This window comes from Protomyctophum parallelum, assembly GCF_964188405.1.
Source record: "Protomyctophum parallelum genome assembly, chromosome: 15".
Lineage (NCBI taxonomy): Eukaryota > Metazoa > Chordata > Actinopteri > Myctophiformes > Myctophidae > Protomyctophum > Protomyctophum parallelum.
In genome coordinates, this window is record NC_139710.1 from 42,228,101 (window position 1) to 42,242,984 (window position 14,884).

The 14,884-nt window shown below is 41.6% G+C and overlaps 1 protein-coding gene across 2 annotated transcripts in view; it reads right to left on the reverse strand.

Moving 5' to 3' along the window:
* Positions 1 to 360: 360 nt before the first annotated feature.
* The window catches only part of fgfr1a (fibroblast growth factor receptor 1a), a 39,223-nt gene continuing 24,699 nt past the window's right edge, over positions 361 to 14,884 (reverse strand). Inside the window, exons 8-18 of one of the 2 annotated variants that reach the window (XM_083784847.1) lie at positions 14,707 to 14,851; positions 12,001 to 12,191; positions 10,856 to 11,001; positions 8,822 to 8,943; positions 8,300 to 8,410; positions 7,247 to 7,437; positions 6,696 to 6,818; positions 5,683 to 5,753; positions 5,424 to 5,561; positions 4,218 to 4,323; positions 363 to 3,058 (exon numbers count right to left, since the gene is read on the reverse strand). In XM_083784847.1, the coding sequence (XP_083640973.1) occupies positions 2,882 to 3,058; positions 4,218 to 4,323; positions 5,424 to 5,561; positions 5,683 to 5,753; positions 6,696 to 6,818; positions 7,247 to 7,437; positions 8,300 to 8,410; positions 8,822 to 8,943; positions 10,856 to 11,001; positions 12,001 to 12,191; positions 14,707 to 14,851 (1,521 nt within the window). In that variant the 3' untranslated portion in view covers positions 363 to 2,881. Of the gene's footprint in view, positions 3,059 to 4,217; positions 4,324 to 5,423; positions 5,562 to 5,682; positions 5,754 to 6,695; positions 6,819 to 7,246; positions 7,438 to 8,299; positions 8,411 to 8,821; positions 8,944 to 10,855; positions 11,002 to 12,000; positions 12,192 to 14,706; positions 14,852 to 14,884 lie in introns of both variants that reach the window. The other variant, XM_083784848.1, reaches the window with a different exon arrangement.

Consider the following 14,884-nt stretch of genomic DNA (forward strand, 5'->3'; position numbering starts at 1 on the left):
AAGGAGTAGTTCGCCCAAAAACATGACTTATTTGTTATCAATTACACACCCCATGAAGCCTTGAATTCATGATAGAAATGCTTTGGGGTGAACTACTGCTTTAACCTACACCAGTTCATAGAACATTGCACCAATTATCACCCAGTCGCTACACTGGATAAGCACTGATGAACTTTGCCCACCGAAAACTCTTCCTGTACCATCTGTCAGGAGTGATAATACCCTCTACTTAATTGCACCTGTGATCCATGCTCCACACCATTAGCTGGCTATAAAGCCTGGCTTCTGGGGTTTCCTTCTATTTCTGTGAAGAGTCCTTCATCGTCACCCTAACCACAAAACACAGATGTCACATACTTTATTACTGTACTGTATCGGTTTCTAGGGATTGATACAATTCTTCCAAACACATTTAGGCTTTGTTCAGAATACAGACACACATCCAATTTGCTTCTCAAATCTGACCTTTACGGCCGACTGTCCACACTAATATTTGCAAGATCAGATTTATCGTCAACCGATCTTAACTTGTGCTCTGTCCTACTAACGGTGAAATATTTTCTGTGAGCAAAACAGTCATACAATGAAGTAAAATCAGACTTCCTTTTCTGATTGTCCAAACTGAGACACAATATTTGTGCTGTTCCAACTTGATAAAACCCATCTGGTTAGGCCAAAATGTAGCATTGTTTTGTTTAAGTTATCTGCGTGTGGTGCTGAGGGTAAGCCTTCCTGGCAAACCCCAATATTTTACACATTTTCTAGAATAAACGCAAGGCAGCTAAATTATACGGCTAGCAAGAAAGGCTAACTGCTATGTCCCCAGCTGTAAAAGCTGGCTTTTAAAAAGGGTCGAGAGCATGTCACACTGTGTTTTAGCCTGTTGCGTGGAGACTGCAGTCCAGGTGATGCATCAGCCAATGGCAGGAAGCCAGAGACAGCGATGGGCATCAAGGTTGGTAGGACTGATGAATGATAGTGTAGCACCAGCACTTGCCCAGCCATTCACACTGCCATAAATTACATGTTTACGGCTGCCTGTGGCTCTCTGCGGTAGCGGACAGTTCTTCTGATGTCAGCAGAACATTATCATATTTAATCGTCCCCAGCAACCTGCATTAAATTTGGAAGGGATTGAAGTGCCCCCAACGTTCCATCTCTGTAAACATGATTTACATCACAAATAAGAAAATTTCGATATTTATAGACCGGTTTATTAAGTTCAGCTCAAACTCTGAAAGCTTAATGGTTTGTTTTTCAATAACATTTTTATTTAATGTAATCCTTTTTACGATGACATACGTGTTGTGCAACCCTTTATCAGAAGTTGTAAGGCAGCAAATATAACTCCTGTTAAAGCATGTACAGTTGGACATCAGTTCATCACAGAAGAACGAAGAGGATGACTGGTTCATTTGAACAAGCATGGCTAACAACCAGAGATATTTACAGCTGTGACTATCTGTAGAAAGATGAATGGAGGTATATGATCCTACACAGCATGCTGTCGCTCTCACACACACTCACTCTCTCTCACACACACACACACACGGTCAGAAAGCCTTCTAAATTTAATCTGTGTATTTTGTAAATTAATGCCCTATTCTACACATCATATGGCAGTGTGTCACGCAATAGTAGCGAAAAAAAGAAGAAAAAATATATGTTTTTGGGAGAAAAAAATTTGAAATGTTTGAACGGTTACACCCATAATGACATTCCACAAATACGGACACCAAGTTCAATGTGGTTAAGTCTGTCTATAGGTTTCATAAATATTTAACCAACGGAAAGTATTAAGAGCTTGTGACAAAATAACTACATTGGATCCATTTCCTGTAAAGTAACATTTTGGACACACATGCTGTTTCTGCCCGACAGTGATGCCTTCTTACACACATACTCGACCACTTGAACCCTCCTTGTGTCCCTATTCTGGGGCGAAGACCTTTGGTGTAGAGGGAGATACTAGTGGCCCTAGTAAGAGCCCTCAAGTACCTGTATAGTGGATAACATGGGCATACGGCTGACTTCTGCTGGACTCCATCACACACACTGAACTGTTGAGTTGCGGCTGGTATGGGGAAAAGTAAAGAAAAGCTAATACGTTTCCACTGATGGTTAAGCAGCAGATTAAAGGGGGAAAGGCAAAGCTGAAAAGGATCTACAGCTAGAACTGGCCAAGTGATCCTTGATATGAACTTTAAGATAATTTCTTGTAGCAACTGCCCCTATGGACTATATTCCAAAAAACAAAACAAAAAAATGGATCAAACAATAGCATCCTTGTACAAAAAGAAAATAAATCAAATATGGTAATAAAAATAAGAGTACAGTGTAAATATATATTCATATTTATAAATTTCTAACTGTATTTACAAGTCTGAATGATGCAATGGACCACTGTGCTAACATATACTGTACAAGGTATGCACGTCCCCATGGTAATATATTCTCTGGATTTGGTCTGAAATGCAGAACGGCCTCATTCATTATTGATGGAAAAATACAACCGTTGTAGTCTGAACGCCCACTGAATTCATAGTCCTTTTAAGTCAGTCCTTTTGTAACTCTTGACCCGTGGAATGTGGTGATAAGAGTGGGAATATGTCCCTTTCCAGCACTGTGACAAACCACCACTCTTGGTAATACAAAGTGCCCCATGAACAACGTAGCCACCTCACCACTAGGAGAAACGACTGCATTCTTCCGTCCTTTCGAACCCAACAAGTTCCAGAGGGTGCCTCCGAACCCCCCTTTCTCCGCAGAGCACCAGTGTTCTAGCTTCATCTCTGGGGATGTAGGGATAGAGTCCAACCCTGTGAGGAGGTCACTCAGGAAGAGGAGATGTCAGGGTTTTGCTCAGAAAGAAGACGAGGTATCAGCGTTTCTTAATGGCTGCCCCATTGGGGTGGGGAGGGAACTTTGGCAAGCAAGGCTCCTCAACTCCGGCGTCATGGGAGAAAACCGAGTCCTCACCGGAGGAGCATGTGGAACTGCGAGTATCGGGGTAACTGGGGGAATACTGGTCCAGAGGCACAGACAGCTCCAGGTACTCCTAGGGAAACATTAAGACAAGATTATTCTATTGTCCAGGCTCCCATTCTATGCAGTGTGGGTATGCTCACTGGGATAAAAGATTTACAATTAATGACAGAAATGCCAGCAATTTATTGGTATACATAATTTTGGCAGACTGTAGGAATTTTGAATGCCGGTAAAGGTATATATTTTTATTATCAATATCATGACACCCTACCATGTCAGAATGTCTGTCACATGTCTGTTACCGATGCTGTTTACCGGTACGATAATGACTTGCTTATGTAAGAGAAGTAAAAAAATAAAAAGAGTGCCATCTGGTTGTGTTCTTGTGTAGTCATTCAGAGAGGGATTATAGAGAGAGCCTAACCTCCCCAAGATAACCTTTCTTCAAAACTACTACTGTCCAACTATGCAAGTTAGTGTAACACCTCTTAGTGTGCTGTGCGTAGGGGAGTGGGTAGGTAGGCAAGCGAGAGAGAGATAGTTAAATTACATGGTCTGCCAGCCTGAGACGGATATTTATTGTTTCCGTTCTTCCCAAGTGCATATTTTATCATCCCCAATTGTCTAGTGTTGCGTGCTTATGACCCTGTATTTAATGATCGCACCTCTTGTGCGACCATTAAATACTGTACCCGTTATATTCATATAATGCAGGGCAATGTCGGAACGACTGCTCTCCCACTGCTTATGCCAGCAATTTATCTTCATGTTTTACCCAGCAATGGGTGGAAATACCGCTACCAAACGGCTACTAATAGGACTGAACGGAATAACATTTTCTATACTGTATCAACAGAATACAGTATAGAAAATTGCACAGATGCAGATATAAGAAAATCTAACTCAGATTTAAACTAGCTAACGTTATGAAAATTAGCGAGATTTAGGCTTCTTACTTAGGGACACAAATATTACAAGAAGTGAATAGCAGTCTGCATTTAGTACGAGATAGAAGCTTAATTTCAATGTGTATAATAGCCGGGGAGTCAGGGACCCATTTTAATGCCAGGTGTAACTGTAATCCGGTTAAATAATATCTGGAACAAATTCTGGAGGATACCAGACACATGTTGATGCCAGGTGCAAAGGAGACCATATTACATCACAGACATTTCAAGAAAATACAAGAGAATGAGAACAGCCAGTTTCCCTGTTTGGTGGTAACTGACCTGGTTGGATGACATTGCCAGAGTGCGGTCTAGGTCCTCCACTAACTGTTTGAATGTGGGCCTATGAGAGGGGACAGCATGCCAGCAGTCCCTCATCATCATGTACCTGGACAGAAGGAGAGTCGTTTTAATTACAGAACTGTGTTAAAGTAATTGCATCTTATGTGTGTTTAATGTACAAGTCAAGAAAACAGTCTTACTTGAAATGTGGAAAAATAATCTACCTTTCCCATTAATGCAGACATTTATTTTTACCAGTGGCTTGTAAAGCGCTGGTCAATGAAAACCCATGAAAACTAGACGACAGCTCGACATGCTAGTCTGACGAGTAGTTCTGATTGGCTGCCTCGTCTCTACGCAACCAGATACTTTTAATGCCATCGTCTAAACGGTCACGTGCGCGAGTGGCACCGCCGCTTAGGCTAACTAATTTCAGCATAACAGTGCAGCGCAGCAAAACAATGCGTAGACCTGCATGAGAGCAGAGCACACCGGAGCACACCCGCTGATTTAACAGTAACACATTTGAGTCTCAGTCGAGTCACGCAGACTACCACGGACCCCCGCGCCGACCTCCGCGGGGACCCCCGTTGGACTCGCAGACTCCTGCGATTTTACACATAGAGAGAAGTTCTTTAATACCTGCCAAGCCAATGTCAACACTACAACCGACAGCTGTGCGTGAGGTGTGACATATAATGGTTTGGAGAATGTGCTACCTGAGAGTGTACAAATACAAGCAAATGGACCCATAACAGTCCATTTGTACAGTCTCAGAGTTTATTGTTATAAAAGGGTTCCATTTGTAGTAGGCTAAGGCTACACTGTCACAGTTACAGAGTCACCTTGACAGATCCTGTTGTTTTTAACTAGTTTCCACACACACATAAATACAGATATTTACATTTCATAGCACAATTCTGGAGATATAAGGCAGCCGCTGGTAATGAACTGATAATTGATCAGTTCTTGTTTTTATATAACTGAGAGGGGCTTTGATAGTCTTTCTATTCATGATTTAACTAACAAAGGACCATTCTATACTGTTAAGCAGAGTTACGGTATTTTCTAGACTGTGAGGTTTTCATATGAAAGCAACATTTATAAATCACAAAAGAGTGGACCCAACATCTGAACAGAAATGTAAACTACACAAAAAACATGTCAGTCAATGAATGTGACAGAATGGTGTGCTCCCATCCTTACAGTTCATGAGTGCACGTTGAGGGCTTGTCCATGCGGTGCCCCTCCTTCAGCAGCTTGAACAGCTCTTCCACGGGAACCCCGGGGTATGGCGAACCCCCCAGGGTGAAGATCTCCCACAGCAGCACTCCAAATGACCAGCTGCAGAGACAAACAAGACATACACTAGTCAAGAGGCCTTGGGATTTGCGCTAAGAGACATTGCGCTGGCAAGCCATCCGGAGTGAATAGGGGCAGAATCATAGTGATATACGATACTCACACATCACTTTGGTGTGTGTATATCCGGTCAAAGAGAGCCTCGGGAGCCATCCACTTCACTGGCAAACGACCCTGTGGGGAAAGAGTATGTGTTATGGCAACCTGCAAGGAACATTAATGGATGCTGCAGGAGTGAATTTGTACAGTTTAAAACCACAGTAAAGGTGTCTTTCCATTGCAGTCCCGGCTCAGCATGCCACAGCTCTACCCTTATATTTTGCCTTTCCATTAGTACCTGGTACTTGGAGGTACTTTTTAGTGCCAATTTTGTTTAGTTTAGTTAAGGGAGTTAGGTTAGATTAACTATATTTTTCTTTTTCTTTCTAGCAGAGTTCAGGTAACCCGTTTTTCACAGAACTAGTTTCGGTATTTGTTGTTAGTTTGGCCATGTTCACCATGACGTTAAATGTTATGAATATAAAGGTCACCGATATCTTTTTAAAAGGATTGACATGGGCACATTTTCCCAGACACTGCTCCTGCTTCAACGTATAGGAAATGCTGTTGCTCTAGTCTTATATTAGTTTAGTAGCAAACTTTGATATTTAGATTTTATATTAGTTTGTATTGGCCATTTTATTAGATCTTCCTGTTCTTTCCTTGAGCTTCCTAGGTAGTGGGTACTGTGATTTAGAAAAATGTCATCCTATATTTGTTGTTACTAGCAGAGTTGTGTAACATTATTTGCCTCTTCCTTTGGCCAGGTCACACTTGTAAAAGAGACTTTAGTCTCAATGTGTTTTTTACTGGTTAAATAAAGGTTAAATAAATCTTGTTTACCAAAAAAAAAAGGGTTTGCTGGGACAGTTTGAAATAGAGATTATGTCCAGATGGCACTAGCTTTAGCGCCGGACAGTAGCCAGTTTCATGGCATAGTTGTAAGATGACGACCAGTTGTGGGGTATTCAGAGGGTTCAGAGAAATGAAAAACAAAATAAACTGAATAGAGGTGAGCTCAGCTCAGCTGATACTATGTATGGAAAAACGACATAAGCCAGCGACATGAATACACACATTGGTGGTCTTCTTGTAGTAATCAATATGGTGGATATCTCTCGCCAGGCCAAAGTCTGCTATCTTCATTACGTTGTCATCCGTTACTAGAACATTACGAGCTGCCAGGTCTCTGTGGATACACTACACAAAACACAGTACAAAACGTTATTAACGTACATGCATACATAGATACGAACAGTTCTTAGATCAGCTGAACCCGTGCTTTCATTTCACCACTGTAAGATGGCAAGACATTTTGTTTTATTGCAAATCCATAAACAAGTGTTGATTGGGGTCCGAGGACTGTGTCACTTTAATTTCACCATGTCACATTTGCACTTTTGTAAGCAAAGAATTTATTTTTGCATCAAAAGAGCCTCGGTTTTCATCCTTCAGTGTGCAAGCCCCTTCTTTTGTTTATGGACTTTCATGCTGGCATCTCCTGTTTACAACCCTATAGTAAGCCTTGAGTTTAGAGCGCAAACTTCCATACCGCCTTCACTTACATATATATTGAACACATCACTGACTGTCAAATACGCAGTACTGCGTTATGTTTTTAGTATTACCTTCTTGGAGGAAAGATATTCCATGCCACGGGCCACTTGGTAAGCACAGGAGATCAAGTCTTTGATGGACATGTTCTCCACGTGCGCCTGGTCAGGGTTGTAGCAGTACTCCATGCCTGGTGGACGCCGAGCTCGCAAATACTCCCGCAGGTTGCCTTTGGACGCGTATTCCACTATCACATACAGCGGACCTGGACACAACGGAAAGAACCAAATCATTATAAAATCATAATATTTAAAATCCAAAGTGTGTGTTTTAAACGTTGGCCCCAGTTATTATAAGACATGGGAAAATCATCGTTCTTATCATAGCAGAGGATTTCATGGAGGATGCCATTCATCACTGCAGTGTCATATGTGAAAGATGAATCCTGCATAATGCCAAACAGCTGGGCGATACGCTGCATCTGACTGCTGCTACACTACAGTCGTCAAGAGTGAAGGAAAATATTCAACAGGACGAGAACTCATTTGCCAGAAAAAAAACCGAGATAAGAACCCTTCATGTCAACGCTCAAATGTATCCATGGAATGGTCTCTTTTTTTTGTTGCTTTTTTCACCGAGATATGGCACATTTTCAATGTCAGTTGGCAGATAAGGCTTTAAGGTACAGCCATTTACTTATCAAGGAAGTGGAGTGGACAGCGAGCTTGTTAAGCATGCAGTGCTTTTAGGACAGTGGAAGCAGAGCTAAATAAACCACTGGGTCAGGAGAGGTTAGCTTCCTTCCACAGCAGACGTTGGTGAACAGTGCCAGGCCTTGTCAGGGATGATGTGAAAGATATAGCGAACCTGGCAGCAGCTGTGGTCATTTCAAACTGAGAGCTCGGAAGCCAATGTCAGAATCGCTTAATCATGCTGGAATACACATATCTCAATCTGCTGCTGGATTTGTTATACTCCTCTGCTACCATTTAATAGCGGGGTTCTAGTAATCCCGTGTTTGGGGGAGAGCAGTGTGTGTGTGTGTGTGTGTGTGTGTGTGTGTGTGTGTGTGTGTGTGTGTGTGTGTTTGTGCGTGCGTGCGTGCGTGCGTCTTGTCTGGGTCCTACCATCCTGGGTGCATGCTCCAAGCAGGTTAATGATGTTCTTGTGCTTTCCAATGATCTTCATCATCTCCATCTCTGAGATGAGGTCTGACAGGTCCTTCTCTGTGGCATCAGCTGGAGGGAAGGAAGGAACAGAATCGGCATATAACATCATGGCTGTAGAGAGAGTGATCAAGGATGGCTGAAGGGACTACTCCCTGTGGGAGGACACTTTAAAAGTACCAGACAATAAACGCTTGTCCCCACTCCTTGCGGTTTTATTGGCACCATCATGTGGGATGTCAAGAGTTTCTATAAATTCTTATACTGGTCTCACATTTGCGTGGTGGCTGGGAGCCAGTGGCACATGCCCATTACAGAAATCAGTTCATCAAAGCTCAGACATTTTATCCTCCCTGGAGCTTACAAAGTCCATTAGATTTTATTAAGTTCAAAACCATAGGTTCAGTACCCATCAGCTTTAAGTGCAGTTCAAAACCATAGGTTCAGCTTTAAGTGCAGACCCATTTGAACGACTTAACTTACATTTAAGCATCTTCACAGCAACATTGGTCTCACGGTTTGGTTTGTCCTTGTCCAAACCCAAGGCCTCACCCATCACCACCTGACCGAAGCAACCTTCGCCCAAGGGCTTCCCAAGGACCAGTCTACAATACAGAGAAGAAAACAACAAATCAATGCATGGTATTATAGACAGACACATTTCATCACAATCATTCAACTCTATCCAGTGGCCTGGAACCAATTTCTGTGTTGACTATGAGGCTCTTTGTGGCCCATCAGTGGAATGTTGAGTGTCCATGATATCCCCAACAACCTGTGGTTAGCTTCACCACTCATAAGTGATGACGGACAATCCCAGCACAGTTGTTAAAAAACTTGTGGTTTCTGGTATTTATTCTGGTTGTGCTTAATTATTTTGAGGAAGGAATGTATGCTGAAACGCAACAACAGACAATTGTTTTGGGAGCTACATTGCAGTGTGCTAACATTTCAGATTATATTTATTTCTGTCCCATTTTTAAAACAAACATTGAACTAAAAACAAACATTAGAGGCTAGCGCCCTTCAAAAAAAAGAAACTTTTTGTGAAAAGGTTAAAGAAAGCTCTATATTCTGATAGTAATTATAGTTATAGTGTTTGTTCAGTCTCTCCAGCTCTTTAATAAACTGAATTTGTTTTTTAGGTAGGTGACAAAATGTCAGCCAATCAGGAGAGAATACCCCTTTATCAGCTTTTTATAGTGTTCCAATTTTGTGTTACCACTTCCAATTTCACTTTAACTTTAATAGAGTTCTCTATCCTGATTGGATACATTTATTATTAATTGTTAATTCATTGTTATCCTGACCTGAAATATGCATATTTTGCACACTTAACCAAAGGAAATCACTTAACCTACCTTTAACCCAATTAGACCCGAGGTCGATTCTACAAATGCCTTCTAAATCCTGAAAAACCTATGTTTCTATGTCAGTGGTTCTCAAAGTTTTTCATGTCAAGGAACCAAAATGATGTAATTGGCCGCTGAGCCCCATCTGAAAATATGTTCCAGGGACCCCCTGGATCACATTTTCACGAACTTTCAAAAATAGCAGATCTACAAGCTCGTATTGCCGTGCTATGAGCTTGTAGATCTGCTATTTTTCAATAGCTAAAGTATAACAATGTTTAAAACACCAAGCAAAAGGGGTTCCCGTCCAGAATGGGTTAAAGGGATTGTGACATTTAAAACACATTTTTGTAGATTTTTTGGCTTTTTTTTACATCAATTTCACAAAAAAAAACGAAGTTTGAACATTCAGTGTATTCTCTGCTGTCTGGACTTTTGTGAATAATTATGCAAAAATGTCTCATCTGGTTGGACGGCAGGCATATACGTAGATCCCTGCTAAACCTCCGCCCCCTCCCCTCTGCTCCCTGCCTACCCTCTCTTCCCCGCCCCTCTCCTCCCTACTTCCTCATTGTGACTGCGACTTTGTTTCTTTGTAATACTTACTAATAATGGCTTCTAGAGAAAAATTGCTCTGTTGTTGGCTGTGTCAATCAACACAAGTCCTTACACTGTATACCAACTGGCCTAGATTACTCTTTTATTTTTGACGGTGACGTTCCTACCACGTTGTCAAAGAAGCGCATCTTGGGTTGACAGGAAAGGGGAAATTACCGACATCTACAGGCTAAAATAATGTGTTTTTCCATGGCTTCTCAGGATGCAGATTACACATACACAAAAACTCCTGGCAAGAAATACTGGAGTGGAGTTGAGTGTTCAAACTTTTTAGACACGTTTGAAGGACCATGGCCAAGACTTTTAATGTTGTTAAAATTATGTTATAAATAATGTCATAATACCTTTAAGGCTTAAATGTCAAGCTTGAGAATACTTCGAGACCAACACAAGGGGGAACCAGGGATCGAACCAAGAACCTTTCGATTACCAAGCAAATCCTGACCCACTGCCGTCCCTGGTTCTTGGTAAATGTGCATAATTGAACGTGTGCATGTTTTTTTAAATGCTCATTTGATGGTACCCTGATAGAGCGTCCTGGCCATACCTATCTCTGGGAAGCTCCCAGCGGGGATCCTGAGGCAACTCATACTCAGACACCCCAGACAGCATGGGGGATCCACTGGATGAGAGGCGGGAGGGACGAACCAGCATCACCCCAGAATGGATGGAAGAGCTGGAGTCAACTGATACCTGCAGGAACGGAAGTCTGACATTACTCCCCTAGTACTGGAAACAGCATGGCTACAAAGAACTGATCAAATGAAAGGTATTGCAAATTGACAGAAAAGAATACAAATAATAAACAGCATAGTAGTAGTCTTACTTTTTTTTTTACTTTTTTATTACTTAAGAACAGTGGACACATTATGTATCTTAGCAACAGGTGTGTAGGATAATATAAAGATCTAAGTGTTAAATGAGAGTGATCTCGCACACTTACTGTGGTATCAGCTAGAAGATCTAAAGCTCAGTCCACAACAAAGATTTGCAATGCAACTAGTCACAAATTGTAATATTATCCCCAAACTGAAAGGTTTTGAACAGGTTGCAAGTTGCAACTAATTGCACTGCAAATCATTGGTGTGGATTGGGCTTAAGGACCAAAATGTTGTTGAAGGGCGCTAGCCCCTCCTATGTCCAGCTTTGAAGGTGTGTGTGTAAACACAAACAAACATTGTGCTAACGTACGTAATGTTTGTGTTTAGTCTGTTTACACATTAAACAAAAATGGCCATTCATTTTCAATGGCATTTGTGTAAACACACACATTGAAGACAAAAGTGAGGACGCAAATTGTGAATGGCCGTAATGAGATGATGTATGATAAGAGCGTCCCTCACTTCACACGGGTGATTTTGCAAGTTTCAGACAGTGTTTGGGATCACTCTCTTTTTACAGTAGTAATTTTTGAGCCATGAAAATAGGCTACATTCACCCGTGCGTTAACCACATAACCTACCTGATTTAGCAGACCTCAAGGATTTTCTAGGAACCTGGACGCTCACTGAATGAATGCTTTTTATTTTACCCAACAAATAGAAACACCATTTGGTAGTGCATGCAGTCACGTAAACCCAAAGGATATAAACACTATTGAAAACACTGAGGAAAATGGATAGGGTTACTAAAATAAACTAAGAAAAGGTGAAAGGTATAAATATTCCAAACCCCCTATCTACTTTCTGTTACCTGTCTGCGTAGGGGGATGCTCTTAGCCAGCTTGTGGACAGCCAACTGGCTGTTGAAGTCACTCTTTTTAGACGAGGTACGCATCTTGAAGATGACTGCCGTGGCCACCATCACCACAATAATAAAGAATCCCACACAGTAGATCACTACCTCCAGGTATGTGTGGTTGGCTGGGGGATACTGTTGGACTTCTAGAGGGGGAGGGGTGAAGTGAATGAAATCCAACTACCTCGGAGGGAGTACATATTCCCAAACACACCACACATACCCACGTGTTGTGGTACACTTAACTCAAGCAGAACAGATAACCCTCCCCATCACACACACACACACACACACACACACACAAGCATACAGACACGCACACAAACCTGCCATGTCTAAAAACCAGAGCCTTTTGACACAGAGACACACGGGTACAGAAGGCCTAGGCACAAACTCCTATTGTGGCACTATAATCACTTCTTTGAAGCATTGAGTTTCAGTCTACATTCTTTGCCAGTGTGAGAAGTGGTCATAGTCCCTAGAATCAGAGAGCAGCCAAGTTCTTGACAGGCGCATGCTAGCATTGCAGAGGAAGCGCTTGGACCAATCCAAAGGATTCAAATATCTGTGTTACGCAAGCTAATGGCACTTGAGTTTGGATTTTCTATTGTTAAAGATTATGCCGTGTTTAGTTTAAATGATAAATATAAAAATCCTCTGTAAAATAGCAGTTAATGGACATTGGACAATAGTGCACAAAGCCTCAATAGTGTACAAAGGCTCTGCTTTTTGTGTACAAAAGGGGGCATTTTACCCATAATAAATAATATGAATAGTATTTTCAGTGAATCCGATTATCTCGGAGAATTAGATACTTGCAATTCCTGAAAGGCCAAACTTACTGTGCTATGTGTCAAAACAACTTGTAATCGGAAACCTGTAAGTTCCCAGAAGTCTCCCCCAGATGCTATGCCAAGCCCCTCCCCCCAACATTTCAATGAGCTCTATTTAATATTACATTATTTCATCCAAACTCTATCAACTCAAGACGATGAGTTAGTATGAGGCAATTTACAGTTTTGGAGATATGTGTGAGAATGTTTGCAGATAACCAGATGGAATATTTTGGTAAAATGCCCCTCTTTACACACAAAACTAATTTTAACTTGTAAACGCAGAGCACATCACTTCCATTTCAAACATACTCATTCATACAGCCTAGCTAGCAAGACAAAATACAATTCAACAACATAATTACTCAATATATTGGATATGTCCCATTCTGACTCGCTGCAGCATAGCAGACTTTTTTTTCCTTCTTTTGTAAAGACAATAACTGTGTGTTGGTTGTTGGTACTACCCATTATGGCTGGTGGGAAAAGTATCTTTTGCTGTTAATGTGAAACATACTGAAATGAATATGTATATCAGTTTGTGCAACGATCCAATTCAGTTTTTTTCCTCCCCTTGAGAGAAAACACCAACATTTAACGATACCAAACAAGGGGTGCAACGGAACATATATATACTGTATACACTGTGTGTGTGTGTGTGTGTGTATGTATGTATTACAGTACGATTGAAAAATGAAAATTAGTCCGATTGAAAAAGGAGCACTCCTGCTGCATAGCCTCCTGCTCGCTCCGTCTCGCGCCCATCAGAAAACAAGCGCTCCTTTCTCAATCTGACTGATGTCCCACATGTACTGTAACACATATATTTATATATAAGATAGGATAATATATGGCAATGTAAGCACTGCCTCCTTGCCAAGGCAATATATGCCACTCATGTATCTCAAGACATCCACATAGTTGTTGCCTTTGTTCATCTCTAATATCCTAAATGCTTCACTCAAATAGAAGACCTAAATAATGCTGAAGGCTTTTTTTATTTTGTAGATTCAGAGACTACCTCAAACAGGTAGTAAATGTGTTTTGGGTTGTTTAGTTTAGTGTGAATGTGCACCGTTACACCCCTAACCAACACCAGCAACACAAGTGAGCTGAACTTGTGTGAAGAAGCTGACTGACAAGCAGCTTGATAATTGGATAAATGCCCATTCCAGCGCTCAGGAATGAGACACCTCCACTACATTGGGCCAATTATCAAAGCCAGGAGCTGTGCTCACAGCAGGAAATGACATCAGGGATACATGCCATTTGTGGTGCTTGTCAAAGAACATCAGCTTTATACCACATCAAAATGTAAACACCAATTAAAAATAGCAGAATGGGAGACACAGTTTAGAGTGAAACCCCAATCAGAGCTGCCAAACAACCCCGCTCTAAATGTGTAAATGTCTGTGTAAGAAAATCAAGGACGATGCTTTACACATAGGCCGTGATTGGAGCATTGGCTGGTCTGGATTTAACTGTAAACATGAACATTGTCATAAGAGTCCATGAAGCTGAGTCTCATGGGTTGTTTGGTGTTCTGTGGTTTTGTTTCAGACAGAGAAGAACATGACCCATGAGCTCCCATCCAGAGAGTTTAGATGGAGCAGGGGCCATGTTGAGCACAGTACAGGAGGAAGGGGAGATTTAGTAGAGTAGTAAACCTCTCCTGGCTTCCCTCACACATTATTTTCACAGAAGTAGAGTCAAGCAATACTCCATTCTGGCCAATGTGTGGATGTCAGATAGCCAGGGTGAAGACAGGAGGAGAGACAGAAGGAAGAAAAGAGGAGAACAACCAGTAGAGAGACAGAACCACTGATACCTTCGCGAACGGTCAACCATGCAGAGTGATGAGAGAACCCGATAGAATTGCCCGCCAAGCAGGTATACTCCCCAGCGTCATCAAAAGACACATTCCTCAGTTGGAGGACTTCCATTTCCTTGTCCGTGGTGTTAAGGCCAGCGGTCTAGAAAATAACAAAAAGGGAAGCAGACCCAAT